The sequence below is a fragment of the Ixodes scapularis genome, unplaced genomic scaffold (genome assembly GCF_016920785.2).
Source record: "Ixodes scapularis isolate PalLabHiFi unplaced genomic scaffold, ASM1692078v2 PGA_scaffold3__209_contigs__length_174095766, whole genome shotgun sequence".
In the NCBI taxonomy this organism is placed as follows: Eukaryota; Metazoa; Arthropoda; class Arachnida; order Ixodida; family Ixodidae; genus Ixodes; species Ixodes scapularis.
In genome coordinates this window covers 66,199,416-66,218,942 of record NW_024609868.1, presented here as the reverse complement: position 1 = coordinate 66,218,942, position 19,527 = coordinate 66,199,416, and the positions used below count along the sequence as shown (strand labels likewise).

General features: G+C 44.1%; 1 protein-coding gene and 1 non-coding gene across 2 annotated transcripts in view; one reads left to right on the top strand and one right to left on the bottom strand.

The window, feature by feature from the left end:
• The window catches only part of LOC120847741, a 135,157-nt gene extending 121,416 nt beyond the window's left edge, over positions 1 to 13,741 (bottom strand). The window contains exon 1 of the mRNA XM_040219607.1: positions 13,652 to 13,741. Within this exon, the coding sequence (XP_040075541.1) occupies positions 13,652 to 13,741 (90 nt within the window). The remainder of the gene's footprint in view (positions 1 to 13,651) is intronic.
• Positions 13,742 to 19,114: 5,373 nt separating this feature from the next.
• Trnas-gga lies at positions 19,115 to 19,187 on the top strand. Its single transcript has one exon. It is a non-coding gene; the product is annotated as a tRNA-Ser (tRNA).
• Positions 19,188 to 19,527: the final 340 nt, after the last annotated feature.

Sequence of the window (19,527 nt, the reverse complement as noted above, 5' to 3'; positions counted from 1 at the left end):
AGCCAAATAATTAGTTAAAATTTGTCAATTAACTTTTTAATTAGTGGAAATAGGCATATGGTTCCAATTAGAAAGTTGCCGAGCGTTATCGAAAACCACTAAATGAGTCATTTTCAAAAAGACTTTCGGTGCGTGAGAAGCATAGTATACACTCGTGGAGCAGGTACAAGGCTGGGGCTAGATAAGAGACGGAAAAATCGCGCGGGCGCCTTATCGCAACGTCTAGCTTTGTACCTGCTCAAAGAGCGGTAACTTTAGTGCACTACTACGCTTCTCACGCGCTCAAAGTCTTTCTGAAAACGACTGATTTAGTGGTTTTCAATAACGCTCAGCAACTTTCTAATTGGAACCATATGTCTATTTCCCCTAATTAAAAAGTTAATTAACAAATTTTAATTAATCAGCTGGCTAATTAGTATGTTTTTGGCAATCCCTGACGTCCGCCGTGGCAGGTAGTTTGTTCCCGAAGACAGTTTCTTCTTTTTTCAAACGCCCTAATTTTTAGCATTTTTGAAAGTCTTCGCAGAGACACCCGGTATATATATATATATGGGTGATTTCATCTCAACTCAGGCACGGATTTAGGGTCGAATTTTTAATTTTGACGAAAAAAATATATGTTTTGGGGCAATTCCTATAATAAAAGAAGACGCAAACGGTTATTTCGTCAATTTTTTTGTTCTCAAGTTATGGACCGTTGAAGCAGTCAAGGTGGAAATTGATGTTTTTCCAGCCTATCGGAGGTGCCATATTTCACACCATCCGTTTTCCTTACTTTTTACGCTACATCAATATAACTTTTTGGGAACACTCTAGACATAGGCTTTTTCATGCTAATTAAGCGTCTAGGTCATAACATTCTTAAAGATTTTTTTTTTTATTTGTCAAACCGCCTCTCTGGGACGATATTTGACGAAGTTCAGCAAGCTGTGCTGTGTGACCTCATTAACATATTCTTATGATCTTTATATCACCGTAAAGCACCAATTATGCTCTTTCTTTTGAGTATAATTTCAATATTTTGCCACAAGTATATAATGCGCTACATGTGCCTGAAAAACGAATATTTCGAAAAACTAGCAAGTTTGGAGTCAATTTTCTAAAAAAAAAACACTTTTTATTCTTTTCATTTTTTATTCACAGTTAGGTAATATAGTAGTCTATCAGGAACTACCAACAGAAATTGTAATATATTGTTTGCATGGCCGCTATTAAGACTCGAATCTCGTGCTATGAGCGTTTTGAACGGGACTTCGCACAGACGCTCTGCTGAGCAGAATTTTGGCCTATATAAGGTTTTCTATTTACCGTTAGCAGTTGCCTAATATCCAACCATAAACACTAAAAAACATTTTGAGCAGTGCTGGTCAAAAAAAAAGTTACTTAGAAGTCCGTATTCACAAGTGCCAGCGCATCTTTTTCTCCAAATACGGGGGAATGCAGATCGTTAGAGAAGTCCTCTGAGGCCTTTTGCTTTCGGCTCCGGAATTTTACAGATGCCACCCCAGTCAGGCGGCGTGTATAGAATACTTTATCTTGAACATCACGGGGCTACCGCCTCAATCTTCGTCGGGGTCCTGGAGCCTCTAAGGATTATGCCTTTGGATGCGACCGACACGGAAACCCTGATTGTCGGGAGAACAGGCGTTTCGAGGTTAGAGTTTATGTCGCAAGCCCCCCTCTGTCTCACCAAGCTCCCTTCCTCGTCCTTCTAACACAACCGTGCCACTAATCCGCGGGCACTAAAAGAGACGCCGCTGCTGCGTGGCACTCACATTACGCGCGAGGCGGAGAGCGAATGTTTAAGTATGGATCGACGGGAAGATTGGGGACCCAAAGGAAGCCGAATCTTCGCACGTCGTCTAACTGATAATAGCCTTCTCGGTCCCTTTCTGGCTCTTTACTTTAATTCCTAAGCCACGGCGGAAAGCTGGTACTCATTCTACCTCCGTGCTGTCTGAGCTGGATGAACTTAAAACTGCTCCTGCTTTCAGAAAGCCAGAAGTGTTCGTTACTGCCATGGCTAATACATTATTCAGTTCAGACCGGAAAGTGTGCGCCGACTATTCAAGGAGACACAAGAGAATAGTGTTTTACGGACGCCATTTTCGTCAAGTCTCGGAGCTAAACCTAAGTATTCTTAAGCAAGTTCTACCGGCTGAGGACGCCCAGCGCGTAGGCCCTGGAGATGTTCTGCGCAATAACTGCTACACAATGTTCTTGGGTCAGATTGAAGAACATAAGCAAGGACAGGAAATGTTGGCATCAAGCTCATCGTCATCATCCCTGAAACCAGCGGACGGATCATTCGTTGACGAGGAAGCCCGGGTCCAAGGAGTGCCTGAAGCAATTGATGCTGCCGAAGTAAGTGTGACACCACTTAAACTGCCTTCTAGCGTGACCCCACGAAGTCGTACCGGCTATGTTAAGCGAAAAAAATCCGAGATAACCGCGGACTTCAAAAAGAAAATTGTTCGTAAACTAAGTGACGTGTACGGAGAACCTACGGGCACAGACAAAGAAGATCCATGCTCCTCATGCTCCAACTGGGTCAGCAATTTACGAGCAGCCTACGTCAAGAGCGCGTCGCAGCTAGAACGCTACCGCCTCTTAACTCTCTTTCCATCTAACCTCAAAAAGAAAGATATCCTGAAAGCAATTCCTGAAGTGACGAAGCATGCTTTGGATCAATCAAGAAAGCTGAAAAAAATGGGGTTCTGGGCGTCACCTGATCCATACCAAGGACATGCTCTCAACGAAAACGATGTCGCTCTTGCGTTGACTTACTACACATCAGATGCGAAAGACTGCTCAAGACAAAGCCCGAACAAGAAGGATGTCGAAAGGATTTTTATTGATGGTCAGGAAATCTTCGTCACGAAGCGATTTAAGACGAGATCTATTAGGGAAACCTACAAAGAATTCAAGGCGGCCAATCCCGAGTCAAAATTGCGCCTAACAAAATTTTATTCTCTTCGGCCCAAGTGGGTTAAGAAACACCCTGTACATGAAGAGTGTGTGTGTGTATGCTGCGTTAACTTCATACTCTGTCTGACATCTCTGTCAAATGCGGCGGGGAAGACCATGACCTTTGAAGACGTCCAGAAAATGTTTCTTTGTGAAAATCCTTCCCAAAACTGCTTCTTGCTGTGGAGTGAAGCCTCTTCGAACCGGAAGGACATATCCCTCGAGATGCTAGGGATGAGCGCTGAAGATGAACTGGAGTTGGCACTGTGGAAATCTGGTGGCGAGTTGGTGAAAAAACATTTGGAGGCCACTGCTTTTCTTAACGAACTCAACAAGTGGACGAAGAAATACATACCCCACTATTATATTCGGCGCGCACAACAGAGAGCAATATGGCTTGAAAAAGCAAATGTGAAGCCACGTGTCGTAGTCCTCCACTTTGATTTCGCCGAAAACTAGAGTATTGTGCTCCAACGTGCAGTGCAGGGATACCACTGGAAAACCAAGATGGTGACAATCTTCACCTGCGTTGCGACGACCACGAAGGGAACACTAAGTTTCGGCGTCGTGAGTGACGATACCTGTCATGATTCTGCACACGTGCTCTTTGCGCTCACAATGATTGAAGACAGGCTCGAGGAACTCTTGCCCGTTTTTTTGGAGCTAATCTATGTTTCGGACAGCGCTCCAAGCCATTTCAAAAATCGGCACCAATTACACGAATTTCAGAAGTTTGTTGTCAGCAGGTGGATATACTCGGCGTCGGCACGGCAAAAGCGCGTGCGATGGAGTGGGTGGTGTGCTGAAGTATTATGCGTCACTGTATAACTTGAAAACAACTGAGCTGAGCTCCATAACTAACGCGCGTACGTTCGTTGAAGCTCTCGGCTAGAAAATCAAGTGGATAACGCTTCTCTTCATCGACCAAGAGGAGCTGTCCCGTTATTGGGAGCTTAAAAGGAAGGAGTGGGAGAAGGTAACCCCATCGAAAGGCATCCAATCTTCTCATGTGCGGAGCAAAGCAATGGGGGAAGGGGGAGGTGATGTGGTCCTAGAAAGAGTTTACCAAACCCTAGAATAGAGAGAGCTAAACGTTGGGACCGTGAAAAGGCCGGACCGTTTCAACAGTGCGTTCATCCTTGTCCCCCTGTGAGTGCGCGCTGTGTGATCAGACGACGCGCCATAGACTTTGACACTGAACTGACTGCATTTTGGACAAAGCGAAAACTGACTCAGAATCGCATCAACCTATTGTCTCGAAATGTGCTACGTCGAAAGATGACTATCCCTATCCCAGGTGTTTATCACTGAAAACTGGCTCAGAATCGCATCAACCTATTGTCTCGAAATGTGCTACGTCGAAAGATGACTATCCCTATCCCAGGTGTTTATCACTGTTTTTGTGTGAGCAGCGCCGTGTAGTATTGAAAAGGTACTGCGTCGTCTATCCGTAAACCAGACGGAATTTGGCGGTGTTCAATTCGTTTTAAAGTTTATATTTGTATTAACTTTGAGTGTATTTTATGTTAATTAGGAGCATATGAGACATTTGGTCAACACATTTTGATATATTTTATGAAATGAACATGTTTAGGCTACAACATGAAATATTACTTCCCTTCTCTGGTTAGGTGTCGCATCCTGAGTATAAAATTCCGAACTTTATATGTAATTGTCATATTTTCTTATGTCAAACAGACATGCAGTGCATATACATATGTGCGATTTAGTATCTGACGCTTAGGAAGTACGCTCTATTTTGTGCACATACGGGCTCTTTCGTAAAATAACGAGCATTTCGTGGCGTGTAAGGCTTCAAATGCGTTAGTCATGTGTTTAGGTTTCATTTCTATTTGCAGTGATTCATGCCAGGTTACTTAGACTTTTCCCTCGTGACTTTTTTTTGTTTGTCTGTGAGTTTAGATGTTACCGTTCTTCTCCGTCAATACATAAGGTGAAGATCACACACCTTTCAAATCACCCCGGTGCCAAGTAAATAAATATTGTAAGGATAAATATTGTTACTTCACTTGCTTTTACGCTCAGATATTGTGGTAAGTACTAACATTAAATAAAAAACTTTACATTGGCCAAAATTCTGCTCAGCAAAGCGCCTGTGCGAAGTCCCGTTCAAAACGCTCATAGCACGAGATTCGAGTCTTAATAGCGGCCATACAAACAATATATTACAATTTCTGTTGGTAGTTCCTGATAGACTACTATATTAACTAACTGTGAATAAAAAATGAAAAAAAAATAAAAAGTGGGTTTTTTTAGAAAATCTACTCCAAACTTGCTAGTTTTTCGAAATATTCGTTTTTCAGGCACATGCAGCGCATTATATACTTGTAACAAAATATTGAAATTATACTCAAAAGAAAGAGCATAATTGGTGCTTTACGGTGATATAAAGATTATAAAAATATGTTGATTAGGTCACACAGCACAGCTTGCTGAACTTCGTCAAATATCGTCACAGAGAGGCGGTTTGACAAATAAAAAAAAATCATTAGGAATTTTATGACTTAGACACTTAATTAGCATGAAAAAGCCTATGTCTAGAGTGTTCCCAAAAAGGTATATTGATGTAGCGTAAAAAGTAGGGAAAAGGGATGGAGTGAAATATGGCACCTCCGATAGGCTGGAAAAACATCAATTTCCACCTTGACCGCTTCAACGGTCCATAACTTGAGAACAAAAAATCCGACGAAATAACCGTTTGCGTCTTCTTTTATTATAGGAATTGCCCCAAAACATATTTTTTTTTTGTCAAAATTAAAAATTCGACCCTAAATCCGTGCCTGAATTGAGATGAAATCACCCATATATATATATATATATATATATATATATATACCAGAGGTTCATTTTTAATTCGAACAGATTTATTTTAAAAAATCTGTAAAAGATGCACTGATACGGTTCGTGCAGTTGAGTTATACGGCCAGGGGAACATATTATAGGGGCGCTAATCGTAACGATCAGTTGGCTAATTAATTAAAACTCGTTAATTAACTTTTTAATTAATGAAAATAGACATATGGTTCCAATTAGAAACTTGCATAGCGTCACCGAAAACCACTAAATCAGTCATTTTCAGAAAGACTTTGAGCGCGTGAGACGCGTTGTAGTGCACTCAAGTTTCGACCCGTGGAGCAGGTACTAGGCTGGGGCTAGATAATAGACGGAAAAATCGCGCGGCCGCCTTACCGCAACCGCTAGCTTTGTACCTGCTCCACGAGTGGTAAATTTAGTGCTTAACTACGCTTCTCACGCACTCAATGTCTTTCTGAAAATGACTGATTTAGTGCTTTTCGATGACGCTGAGCAAGTTTCTAATTGGAACCATATGTCTATTTTCATTAATTAAAAAGTAAAATTATCGAATTTTAGTTAATTAGCCAACTGATCGTTCCGATTAGCCCCCTATAACATGTCCCCCTGGCCGTATAACTCACCTCCACAAGCAGCGTAAGTGTAACTTTCACGGCTTTCTTTTAAAATAAAGCTGTTCGAATTAAAAAAGAAACACCCGGTATACATATAAATATATATATATATATATATATATATATATATATATAGCGGAATAAATTCACTTACCCCGGGATTAAATTATGTGGTGTTTGGATTAAATTGGCCGTCGCTTGGATTAAAACGAGCGGGAAAACCTGTAGTTGCTGAGCCCCTCTAGTGTGCTGGCTTCACTCAGCGACACACATTAATCCTGCTTATAGGAGGAGGCTAGGGTATTAAGAGCGAAGGTCACCTTATTATCCTGAAAACAAGAACCGTGTTTAGCGTAATATTTACCCCAAGAGGCACGCTTAGTTCCTGAAAAATGGCCACGTCGCTTTCGCGCAAGAGAGTCCCACGTGTATCTCTAAAACGAAACCGAAAGTAACCTTTATTTTGGGTTTAATTTCTCAGAATAGTTGTTAGTTGAGGATTCTTTCATGACCCAAGATGTGCCTCACGGCGTAATTATTCAGCTAAAGAAGTTGTGCGCGGAAACTTTATTTTTTGGCATACGTCTCCGATCCAGGGACTTCAAAATATCTTGGAAAGTTCAGTGTCCCTTTAAAAACGGAGTCTTTTATACACCTTAGAGGTAACATAGAATATTGTATTTGTTAAAAAAATATCACCGCTGATATTTGTGTGTTCTTGTGGCCTTTTCTCGCTCAGGCTCGTTTTTCTCGCTCAGATAATTGTGATGTAAAGTAATAAACTGCAATCACTTTATTGACTTTTTTGGACGTTTAGATAATTAATTGCTTTAGCAATATCTTTCGCACAGAAAGAACAAAATTAATCCAAGCTTTACAAAATATCGCCAAGGTGATGACTTTAGACTATGTTCACAAAACGTATAAATTAAGAAACGCGGTTCTCACTACAACAACCCAAAGACGTAATCCGAGTTAGATAGCAGAAGTGTGTGTGTGTGTGTGTGTGTGTGTGTGTGTGTGTGTGTGTGTGTGTGTGTGTGTGTGTGTCTTAAAGCAACGAAAGACGCATATGACTTTATATTATATCCGGTGTTTGACTGTTCGTCTGTCTGAATGACGATGTCCGTTTTTCATTTCCTCAAAAAAGAAAACAAATTATGAGGACTTTCTAGAAAGACTATAATGGTTACGTGGCGTATGTCGTTGAACACGTCCACCTTTGAAACACGCTAATACTAACCCCATCAAATAAAAAGAAGCATAAATATATATATATATATATATATATATATATATATATATATATATATATTTTTTTTTTTTATTACCATTTTTTTTCAGAATAGTTAGTTTCTTTAATTTTTACGCTCCGTCGTTTTGTCAATCTCAGCCTTTCCAGTTCGAAGCAATGCCTACCCGTTAGCACGTCTGCTCACTGCTGCACGTTTCGTTGGTGTAAGAAACCGGTGAATCCGGTATGAATTTGCGTTAGCGTTGCGTGTTTCACACTGCGCGTGCGCGGAGCCCAATATTGCAAGCTTGCGTCGGCGCATGGCGACGACACGTACGCGGACCACGCCATTTTAACGCAAGCGCACAGTGCTTGCGTTCGCTTGGATACGCAATACTAAACCTATCTAGTAGGGTACAATTCCATACCGTCTGCAGAAGTACATTGGGGCAGTGAAGAGTGCATTCGAAATTATATGGCAGGAGCCTTAACCGCGAGAAGCTCCGCGATGCCCGCTGAGCGGGAGAACCGGGGGACTGTCACTATAGCGCTTCCCGTTTCCGCCGCGGGAGGGCGAGCGTCGAGCTGGAGGCGCGAATACAGCGAATACCATGTTGTTACCAGTGAAAGTGAATTTTTATATTGTTCCAGTTAGTTATAATGTGCTTTTGCATCCATTTTAAGATACTCGCTCTTGTAATGCACAGAAACGATGTCCTTGATTCTAAATAAAGAAAATTAAATTCAAGATACATTACACAAATATATTATTTTGATGCGTTAGCATTAGAACGCTCTTTTTGACGTAAACCCGGTGGTGTCTTCTGTTTGTCAGCACCGCACAGGGAGGGAGAAGAAGGGGGAGAAGATGACGCGTGCGACGCTCCCATTGGTCCGAAGCGATGACGTCAGTACGCGTCAACCACTCCCTCTCTCCCTGGCACTGACAAACTGACAGACACCACCCTGTTTTCCTCAAAACGAGCGTTTTCGCTTCGTCAACGAAGCGTTGTACACCTGGCGCGGAGCCAGAGAGGACGAGGCGCCGCGGCGCAATAGGATGCGGGTGTGCTCAGTTGCCGCTCTACCGTCGCCGGATGTGGGCTGTGATGTGTGTGTGTAGCTAAAACTGCGAATGCCCTTTCCTCCACGACTTACATAGATGCGGTTCCTTCCACGAGTGGTATGGATGTGGCTCTTTCCATGCGTGATATGAATGACCGTATCCAAGGGCATCGACGTACTCTCACAAGCAAGGTACAAAAAAGCGTGAGGAAATTACAGGAAGATGCATTAGTGGATTCTAAAGGAGTGCGTTAGCATGACCGTTGGGAAAGGCCGCACACATCCTCCTTTGATAAATGCTAACACTGACCCCGTAACGAGGCCATAAACAGCAGCAAAAATAGAGAAAACAAAAGATAACGACAAATTATAACGCCAAAAACGGAAAAGTGAAGGGGTTAGCGTCAGCGTTACCCGAAGGGGGATTTATGTGGCGTTTCCCATGGGACGTGCTAATGCATTTGCCAAGAATCTACCAATTAATATTTTGTGGTATTATCAGGAGTGAAGCGAAGAGGCGATAAATAATGAACTGAAAAGAAAGGTTTAATCGGCGAACTTGTTCCAAACAATATAAAGAACGAGTGTTGAGATAGCAGGGAATCGGGCGGGCGATTTGGCGGCGTAACAGCAAGCGAGAGCGAAACTGACTCGACAAGGTCACGGTAGCTCTTTATCTAGTCTGCGCCGGCATCTCGAAAATTCGGCCCATAGGTTTCGAGCATCGAGCCTTGGGGGCGAGAATAAACAGGCACTTTTGAGAACAAGAAACGAAGGCAAATTGATAAAAGTTACGCCCCGAGAGGAATGAACGAGTCTCTTCTAGAATTCCCTGACCGAGCGCTGCTTGCTCGGCCCTTCACGCGTCATTATTAGCCCCGAGAGCGAACACAAGCGTCGCTGCGGTCGCCGCGCCCTGATTGGGTGAGGTGTACCGTGACGTCAGCGTGAGTACCCCGCTCCGCGATCTCGCATCGGGTTGCTTCCCAGCACCGGTTTCCTGGTTTGGCGTTGTGTGCCGCAAGCTCTTCGAGGAGCCGGACTTCGTTTACCCGGTGTACAAGACGTTGAGTTAGGTTGATATTAACGTGCTTCCGTACATTTTATAAGCCTGCTTGTCCCTTTTACCTTTAAAATTGGGTTACAAATCCCGAAAACTATCGGCGGAGGCAATTACGCCGATGAACCTCCCCGTCCGTCCACACGACGCAAGGCAATCTTGAGAGGGGTCGGTGAAGCGGTGACGCAAGTGTTTCAGACGCTGGAATTCTGTTCCTTGCATGTTCATGGTTTAGGACGATATTACAACCCGCTTTCAAGGCATCCGAAGCGGCCTTTGTATCATGGGCCTTTCGGTGGTCGGCAAATTAGCTCGCGACCCCGACTCTGCGCTGCCACTCTGCATGCGCTTGTTCGCAGATGTTTTAAAGGCCCTGCGTCTGATGATCTTTAAAGTGCTCATAGAACAGGGTTGTTTTACATAAATGTAGCTTCTTCCTGAATCAATTATATAGTTTATACGCGTATGCAGGGATATTTCTTAGAGGATTCACAATTACTGGAAATTAGTTTGTATGGTAGCAGCAAAAACGGCCGAATTTCCCCCAGTTGCCTCTATGATATGTAGTAAACTGCCCAAAATAGGCACAGCAATAGTACCGTAATTTGGAATGTTTATACTTCTTCCTGACATTATTTATTCCACCCTTTGGTATTCAGAAAATACACCGTTTAGTCTGAATTGTCATTTCCATTTAAGAGTCGCTGCCGCAGGTCCCCAAAAGCTTCCTCAGCCTCCAAACTCCCTGCAACTGGACTCTGCCAACAGAGGAAAACAGGAGTAAAAGCAAGCATTCGAACGTCTGTCCAGTGGTAGATGCATCACTGGTAGCAGAAAATGTGGAACCTGTGAAGGGCGACAGTCTGCGTGAGAAAAGCTTCTGGTACTTTAGCTTCAGGACAATTCGATTTAATTAAAATCTCAATTTTAGGGCTTAATGGACTAATAACGGGCTAGACACCATAACTTACGTTTGTTATATATTACTTGAGGATTGATATAAACAAGTCCACAGATACCACCCGTGTAGTCCATTGAAATACTATCTGAATCCAGCAAAGGTCAGGTGCGAGCAATGTATATAATAAATGTTCCTTGTTTGTTTTTTCACTTTGCCCCTGCACTTTGGCTGTCTTACTTGTGATTCTCTCCCCATGGCCGAGACTGTATTTAGCACGTTGCTCGAGCAGCATGCAGCTTTTCTGCTTCGGCGATCTTGTTTAAAGACAGAGATACAAAAAAAAATAGTATACATAATTTGCCAATTCATTCGGACCATCAGCAGCGTTTATTGTGCAAGATGTAAATTTGTATTGATGCCCCTGCAATTGTGGCCATATTTCTTTATTTTCACATACCAGCTGTGGTTCATGCGTTGCCTGGCCGGTCAGCCATGCTTAAAATGTTCGTTGAAGTTTCGCCTGTAGCTACAGGCCATACCTCAATAAAGGCATATATAAAAATTTACACTTCCTACGAAAAACACGCCAAAAAAAAATAAATAGAAACGAGCGCGCCGACAGCTAGCGTCGTCACAGCCTCCACAGGGCGAGCGGGGCGAGTCGGGGAAAAATTCTCTCCTCGCCGTGACGTCACCCCGGTTCGCCGTAAGGGGGCGCCAGGCGAACTTCTCGGGGCTAATAAGTGTCTGTCGTAGCAAATTTACAAAGCATGTTTTGAATTTTGCATGCTGAAAGCAGCACGCGCTAGCAAATTAAAAATCAATAACTTCGGTCAATAGCTGGAATTTCATAGCAACGCTGTGCCGAAACATCTCATTAGGAAGATTAGAATATGCTCGAGATGGTAGCAAGACACTAAAAAAACACCGCGTTTTGTTTCTGCAGGCGCGCATGCATGCACCTGCATCTACACGTGGGTGCCTACCTGCGAGCGTGCATGCGTGCGTAGGGGGGGGGGGGGGAGGGGATCGGTGCGTGCGCGTGCGTGTGTGCAAGCAAGGAAGTGCCAGCGTGTGTTTCCGTGCGAGCGAGCGCATGTGTGTGTGTTTGTCTTTCGACCATAAGCTTCATTGTCAGCACATCTTTCTTTTTGTTTTTATATTTCACTGCTGCGCTTTCACAACGTCCACCATCGATCATCAGCGACCACTTCATTACTACTGAGATGAAACCATACAAAAGGAAGCCAAAATCGCGAAGCAAAAGAACCTGAGCACAATTCACGATGCTCTCGTGCTTGTTGTCATGTGGTCGGTGGCTCGATGTTCTTTAAAGGGACCCTGCAATCATATTTAAGCGTCTGTCTTTTTTGCGGTTTCCACGTCCCTCGGGGTTCGGGCAAGCCAGCTGGCACGGAGAGAGTAATTAAATATGAGTCCGTCATATTTTAACCGGACATCGCGGAAACCTCCTCCACCTACGGGGGCGACCTACGGTGCCTAAAGCGCGCGAAATGTGACGTTTTTGGTCCTGGCCTTCCTACTGGTCAGAGCCGCTAAAAGCTTTTTTTTGGTTGAAATACAAAATATAAGTGGCGCGAACCGTTTCAATTATTTATAAAAGTAGTTTTTGTTCACTAGCTTAGATCAGAAAAGAAACAAATGCAGTTTATAAAGTACGGAAACAAGAAATGACCCGTCGACATACCCGCCACCAAGCGGTGGAAGAGGCGGCGCGGGCGCGCGGGCTCCTTCGCGGATCCGAGCAGACGACGCACGATGCCGGCGGCGCATTTTGCGAGAAACTAAAGTACGGATTTGTCTCCCATGGTCTCGCGCTGTGCGGCAAGTTCCAGATTCCTGATACATCGAGGATAAGTGCGGTTGACGGTGCAGCGCTCAAAAGAACTTTACTGCTTGCCTGTAGATGCCCTCGCAGTTTACAGGGATTATGTTTTCTGCAGAAAAATGACAATTGCACTTTCGGTTCCGGCGCCCTAAGGATGAAGTGCCTCGTAAAAGGCTGCGGGCGTGTGCTCCGTAAAGGTGATGCCAGCGTCACATTTCATCGCGTGCCTACCAAGGAGCCACTGCGAAGTCACTGGCTGGAGGCACTTGGAATGAGCAGCGACACCCGCCTACCGGGAGTCGAACGTGTGTGCTCCGACCATTTCTCGGCGGAGTCGTACTTGTCGTGGGACGTCTCCAAGAAAATGGGCTTTGAGCTAAAACGTAAGCGCCTGAGCGACGATTCGGTCCCGTCACTTCACATGGGCGCCGCACCTACTGCAGTGGGCAAGCGGCGCAGGACGGTGAGTAACCAATTTATACGCCGATAGTTTTCACTAGTTCTAGAACGCGAGCACTTTTTCTGTGCAAGCTGCTCCGCTGTGACTTACACAGTCATTGCAATCATTGCTGCTCGTGAGCCGTGGAAGTGTTTAGAAACGGAGCGCAAGTTCGTCTGCTTCTTGCACAGGTGCTGCGATAACGTCAGAATCACGAGCTCTTATTGGCCGATTGAAAAAAAAAAAAAAGTAAACCAGTGGCGTATCCAGGAATGCGTGGGGGGGGGGGGGTGTTGAGGTGGCTTGGATGTCCACTTCTTGGGGTACGCAGGAGGGGTGGGGGTTCAAAATGCAGGTGTATATTATAGGGTTGGCTAAATTTGGAAAAAAGCCCGCCCGCCCCCCCCCCTCCCCCCCTCCCTCCCTCCTCCTCCTCCTCCTCCTCCTCCTCCTCCTCCCACCCTCGGGTGGCACTCAGTATCAGGGTTACCCACTATTCTTTTATATTCAATCAGAGCTTGGTGTCATTCTGACTTCACCACAACTCCTCTGCAAGAAGCAGACAACTTTCTCTCGGCATATGTATCTTGTCACGATAATTGACACTCGATGGATCTTACTTTGGCGACCTGTTCATAAAATGTCTACCCGTCAAGTGTGATTTTTGCAATCACTTAAAGATATCACCTTCAAGTTGACTACGTTGGATGGTACCTCAACATCCTTGTCCAGCTGTATGCAATTGATCACTGAAGCCATGGAAAAAGAGTTGGTCATGCCTGAAGCTTTTGATTTGTTCATATGTTTTCCATCTAAATCATGTGTTCTGTATGACCACACCACCTTAGTTACAAATATTAATGCTAATCTTAAAATTCTTCCGTAGGATGATCCAGAAACACCGGCAACATGCAAGGATGACATGAGAACAGATCATGGTCCAGAACACACCATTGTAAGTAGTGGTTGGTAGCTAAATACTATCAGCACTAAATGTACCGCAGGGTTAATTACTACTTCGATGTCACATGAATACCAGAGCAGTCATGTATCCCAAAGGGGGGCGGGGGGGGGGGGGGATGGTGCAAAGATATCACCTTCAAGTTGACAACGTCAAATGGTACCTTGACATCCTTGTCCAGCTGTATACAATTGATCACAAAAGCCATGGAAAAAGAGTTGGTCATGCCTGAAGCTTTTGATTTGTTCATATGTTTTCCATCTACATCATGTGTTCTGCATGACCACACCACCTTAGTTAAATATTAATGCTAATCTTAAACTTCTTCCGTAGGATGATCCAGAAACACCGGCAACAAGCAAGGAGGACATGAGAACAGATCACGGTCCAGAACACACCATTGTAAGTAGTGGTTGGTAGCTAAATACTATCAGCACTAAATGTACTACTTCGGTTAATTACTACTTCGATGTCACATGAATACCACAGCAGTCACGGATCCCTGCCCCCCCCCCCCCCCACCTTGAAATCTTTCATTTTGCTGGGACCTCCGCTCCCCTCTCTCTCTCTCCCGCCCCCTCACCCCATTCTCCGAATCAATATCCTGGCTCCATGCCTGTACCACAGCAACTTGAAAAGTTATTCTTCACAGGTGCTGTCTGGGCAAGACTTGGCAGTCAGCCCCATTGAAATCGTGCCTGTTGAGGAGGATGTACCCGACTCTCTACGTTGTTCTGTAAGTATGCGGTGGTGAACATGAGAGGGAGGGAGCAGAGCCGTATATGAGGAGAGTTTGGCCTGTCTATGATCTCGGCGCCGCAACGTCCCCCTCCCGAGTGAGCCAATCAGCCCGCGGCGCGGAGCGAGAGGCATGAGCACATGCGCGTGATCTCCCGGCTGCTCCTAGCTGAGCGAGGAGGGCCGCCATTTTCATTCATTTGCCCGTTGGAATGCATGGGATCAACATCTAAATTTTGATTATTTTCTTTTATATCGCAGGCTCTGACAAAATAATATACCGTTATTTCTCGGTGGGTTAACAAGCTAACGAATGAAGTTTTCTTTCCGTTTGACTGCAAACTTTTATTCAGGCGAAAAAGAAGTCGACCCGTAGCAGACGACGCGTAGCTTGAACAGTGCTCTGTACGGGAAGCGTGTTGCGTCAAGACGCCGGTCGTCTCCCCTTAGCTCCCTTCTTCCTTTTTCGCTGCTTTGGTGCTCTCCTTCATTTTTCTCCTCTCCAGCGCCTTCGTCGCCACACCCACTGGCCAGACGCAGGAGAGAGAACTCAAAGATAAAATGATACACAATAGAAGTGAGAGATTTGTTTCATGTTAACTTGTTTTTGTCCAAGATGCTAATTTTGCCAAAGTAGATGTATGCTAAGTGAAAGAGACGAACAACACAGAGCACTTCTTGCAACTAAAGTTTACTCACAGAAAAACATATCTATATTCACACACCGTGAAATCAAGACGTGATGACAGAAATGCGACATCATCAAATCAATGCTTATCTATCTACTATCTATTTTACGAAAGATTTTAAAAACGCCACCTCGGAGCCTAGCGCTCTGTGTTGTTCGTCTTTCACTTGTCCATTGTTTTTTAGCGCTTTTACCCTCTGAACCATGAACTGCCAACTAGCCCAAGTGCATACCCTTCTATTGTTTAAAATATGTTTTGCTAATTTTCAATCTTTTGTATGGGGAATGCGAACCAGGCTGTTTCAGAGTTAACCACCAGGCACAAACTCAAAGATAACTTTGGACACATTTTCTTTGCTTGCAGGAGCTCCAGCTCAGAGCTAGCAGCGATCATGGGAACAGCATATCTCTGGCATCTGCTGATCACACATACAGCATCGAAAAAAAGTTTAAAAACAAAGGTGAGCACTGCTTACATCCTGCCTTGTATGTAAATCATTCAAGCCTATTTGGGCTAAGTCTTACATCGAGTGCGGCAGATATGTATATATGCTTGGAGGCTTGGTGTGACGGGTCTTGTCGGGTTATTTCCTCAATCCTTTCCTATCTGATTTCTTTCAATGTCTATTGTCCTGTTCTATGCAGATATTAACTTCAGTTGTTAGTCAGCACTATGTCGGTGCTCTTCGCATTCTTGTCCCTCGTTTTTTGGCAAAGGTTTCTTCTTATTAAACTGACGTGGAGTTCCAACTATGTCTAGGCTTGACAGTGTTGTATCCTTTTCATTTGCTGTCGCATTGGCGCTGCCTTCTTGAAATCAGATAGCATGGCAGTCATAAGGTGGCTTCAATAAATAATAAATATTTATATTATAGAACTAAACGAGTGCCACATAACACAGCAAAATAGCCACGAGCGCGCTGAAATCAGAACGAACAGCAGTGAAGCTACCTAATAACGACAGGTAAGCCAGTATTCTCTATACAACTGCGGAAATGAAAAGGTGTATACATCCCAGTTTTATACAAATTTTCTCCACTTTGAACTTTTTAAACGAGCAGTGTGCCATGGTTAATTCAGGACATATTTCTGCTCGGGCAAGACTTTATATTAACTCACATAGGTACGAGATATTATAGGCCTTTATTATCATTGTCGACAGCTGCTCTGAAGACATAAAGCAAGCTAGTTTTGGACTTCATTGTATTTAGTATTCTCAATGACTTCACATAAAAACATTGTGTAGCAAACATTGTGGACATAGCCCAACGGAAACCTGGTGGAACAAACAAAGTGCAAGTTTTTACACACATTTCAGCTACACAAGTGAATGTCTGCACGAAAGAGTCAACAGAAACCCAAACAGACCCGTGGCAACCAGCACCTGCGCCACCAGACGCAAGTTCTGCTCCAACCACCACAGAGCCAACACCTGTGCTGCCATGTGCAAGTCCTGCGCCACCTGCTATGGAGCCACTACTTGCGCCGCCATCGACTACTGAGAGGGCAAGCAAGGAAAGTTTCTTTGAAGAGCGGGTTGCCCCTTCACACAAGCCAGCAGAACAAGACTTCCTGCTTGGGGACATTTCATTTGAAACTCCAAGAATGTGTTTAAGCCCTGTGCCGGTGGAAGAGTGTGGTTCTCCTTGGGGCCACTGCCTTTGGGAGTACCACGTTCGCGGCGAGACGCTCTACCGCGAAGCGGGTTCGTCCTCGCGTGGCATGCTGCTCGTCGAGCGCAATGAGACACCAGTCACGTTGGTAACGGTGATAAACTGTTTATTTACAATGAAACAAAATAACAACAACACAGCGGCTATAAGCTGGTGAACGCCGTCGGTGTGGAGATCGCCCACGGCCGAACGGTCGTTCACAAAGGTACAAAGGACGGGGTAAACGCTCACCGGTGCGCCGGAAGGTTCCCCGTTGTCGCCGCCGCCGAATCCCAGGAAGAAGACCCCAGCGAAACTGCCGTCCGCTGGTTTTAAGATAACGGCGGGGGCGAAGTGGCCAATCAAGGAGCGACACGTCGATCTCCTTTGTGCGGGGGTTCGCTACGGAAATCGCCCCAAGGGGGGAGAGGAGGAAGCCACTCACAGTGGTAAGCAGCGCCACCTCTCGGTACGCCAGCGCGGCCGCCACGGCGCGCCAAAACGCTGACGCGACAGAATGTTGAGGGATCACAATCCCCACAAGAGGCAGACACAACTTATGAGCCATCTCAGGACGAGAGCTACCTAAGGTAATCCGTCACAGAGCTCTTCCATTGCATAACAAAGGGTTTCAATATGAGAGCACCATACTGCAATCAAGAGAAAATGTATTCGAGGGGAAGTTCACATAGCAGAAATTGTTTATAAGTTTAGGGTATAAATTTGCTGCCTTGTTAGGGACCCAGCCCTTTGGTGTATTAGCATTTTTTATGGTAGCTGTCACTGCGTTACCTGACATACTCGGTTACAGTGTTACGATAGGTGGTGTCACTCAACTCTCAATACAGCGTACAGAAAATATTGCACTCTCAGATTCTAAAAAAGGGGGCACATGGTACAAAAGTCATATGTTCCTAAGCTAATAGAAGTTTAGGAAATTCAAACAAGAAAATAAAGATATGAAATGACATAGAATCGAGCAAAATGTTGTGGAATGTTGCACATACTGGGTGTTTCAGCAAAAGCGTTCAAAAATTCTGAAGAATAGAGTAGTAGAAAAACAAAGAAACTCTTTACGAAAACCAAATATGAGCTGCGAGAGACTTTGGGAATCACAAAATATATAAAAATTACCTATCTAAGTAACTGAAATGTGCTAATCTACTTTGTAATGAGCAGTTTTCAGGTTCATGTTGCAATTATAATTTTGAAGGTTACCATCATGGAAGGCTAAAGCAATTCACAGAAAGTAAAAAGACACCGGCTTGATGATATTCGCCGATGAACTCTGCACTGTAATTGGTATGATTTCTGAAATTCGATATCACTACGTGCATGTCTTATCATACCTATTACAGAGCAAAGTTTGTCGGCGAATATCTCCAAGCCGGTTACTTTTTTTTTACTTTCCATAAATTGCTTTAGCCTTCCATGGTGATAGCCTTTAAAATTCTAATTGCAACATAGACCTAGAAACTGCTAATTATAAAGTTACAACTTTTAGCTACATAGCTAATTTTTATATATTTTTGCAATTCCTAACATTTGGTTTTTGAAAAGAGTTCATTTGTTTTTCAGTTACCCTATCCTTAGGAATTTTTAAGGCTTTCACTGAAACCCCCAGTATACATGTTAATAGGTCTCAAGGTCAAGTACCATGTCTGTGATCCTTCACATATAGGAGAAAGGGTTACGAGGGTGTAAAAAGTGGCCTGTTAGTTCATTTAGCAGTGATGCAACTGGTCCGATTCAGTTTGGAGCAGCTCTTGGAGCGGCAAAGAGAGCTTTGGTAGCATAAGCGTACACTTTATTTTCATTCATTTCACTGCAAATATTACGTTAAGATTAATGTGTTGGCCTGTGCAACCAAGAGGCAATGTTTACTTTGCCTTGTCACTTACGTGTAACCTTTTGTTAGCATCGATGGCACAGCAGGAGCGATTCCCTTAAACACAGAACTAGCTATTTACTTGCGTGTAGAAGCACCAGACACAGTAAAAGCGAGATGATTGATGAAAGACAGCACATACAGCCGTGAATGGTTATTTTGGCTGTTCACCCTTGTTGGTGTTAGACTGGTAGCAGCTCTCTTTGGTCTACAGACGTGCAACTCCTGGTTAGCTCAGTTGGTAGAGCGCTCCACTGGAAATGGAGAGGTCCCTGGTTCGATACCAGGACCGGGCAGATTTTTTCGGCCGCACACCAGTCACCTAGATGTGTTTGGAGATTTGTGTTTTTTCTTTGTTCCCCTTCCCCGGGGAATGTTTTTGTCGTGTAAATTTATGTTTCTTGTTTTTTGTTTTTTTAGTTCTAGAGGTTGCAAGAAAATTGATTCTGAATGCAGATGAAAAACAAAGCATACAAAATAAAATTACAGAAAAGTCCATATAAATCTTCTTGCAATACCAAAGTATCCTTGCGAAATCTCGAATTGAAAAAAGATAGTGCCAGGATATCGCAGTCTATCCTATGGGAGTATTCACTGGAGGCCATACCTGTGCGCATGACTGCTGAGCACGTGCTG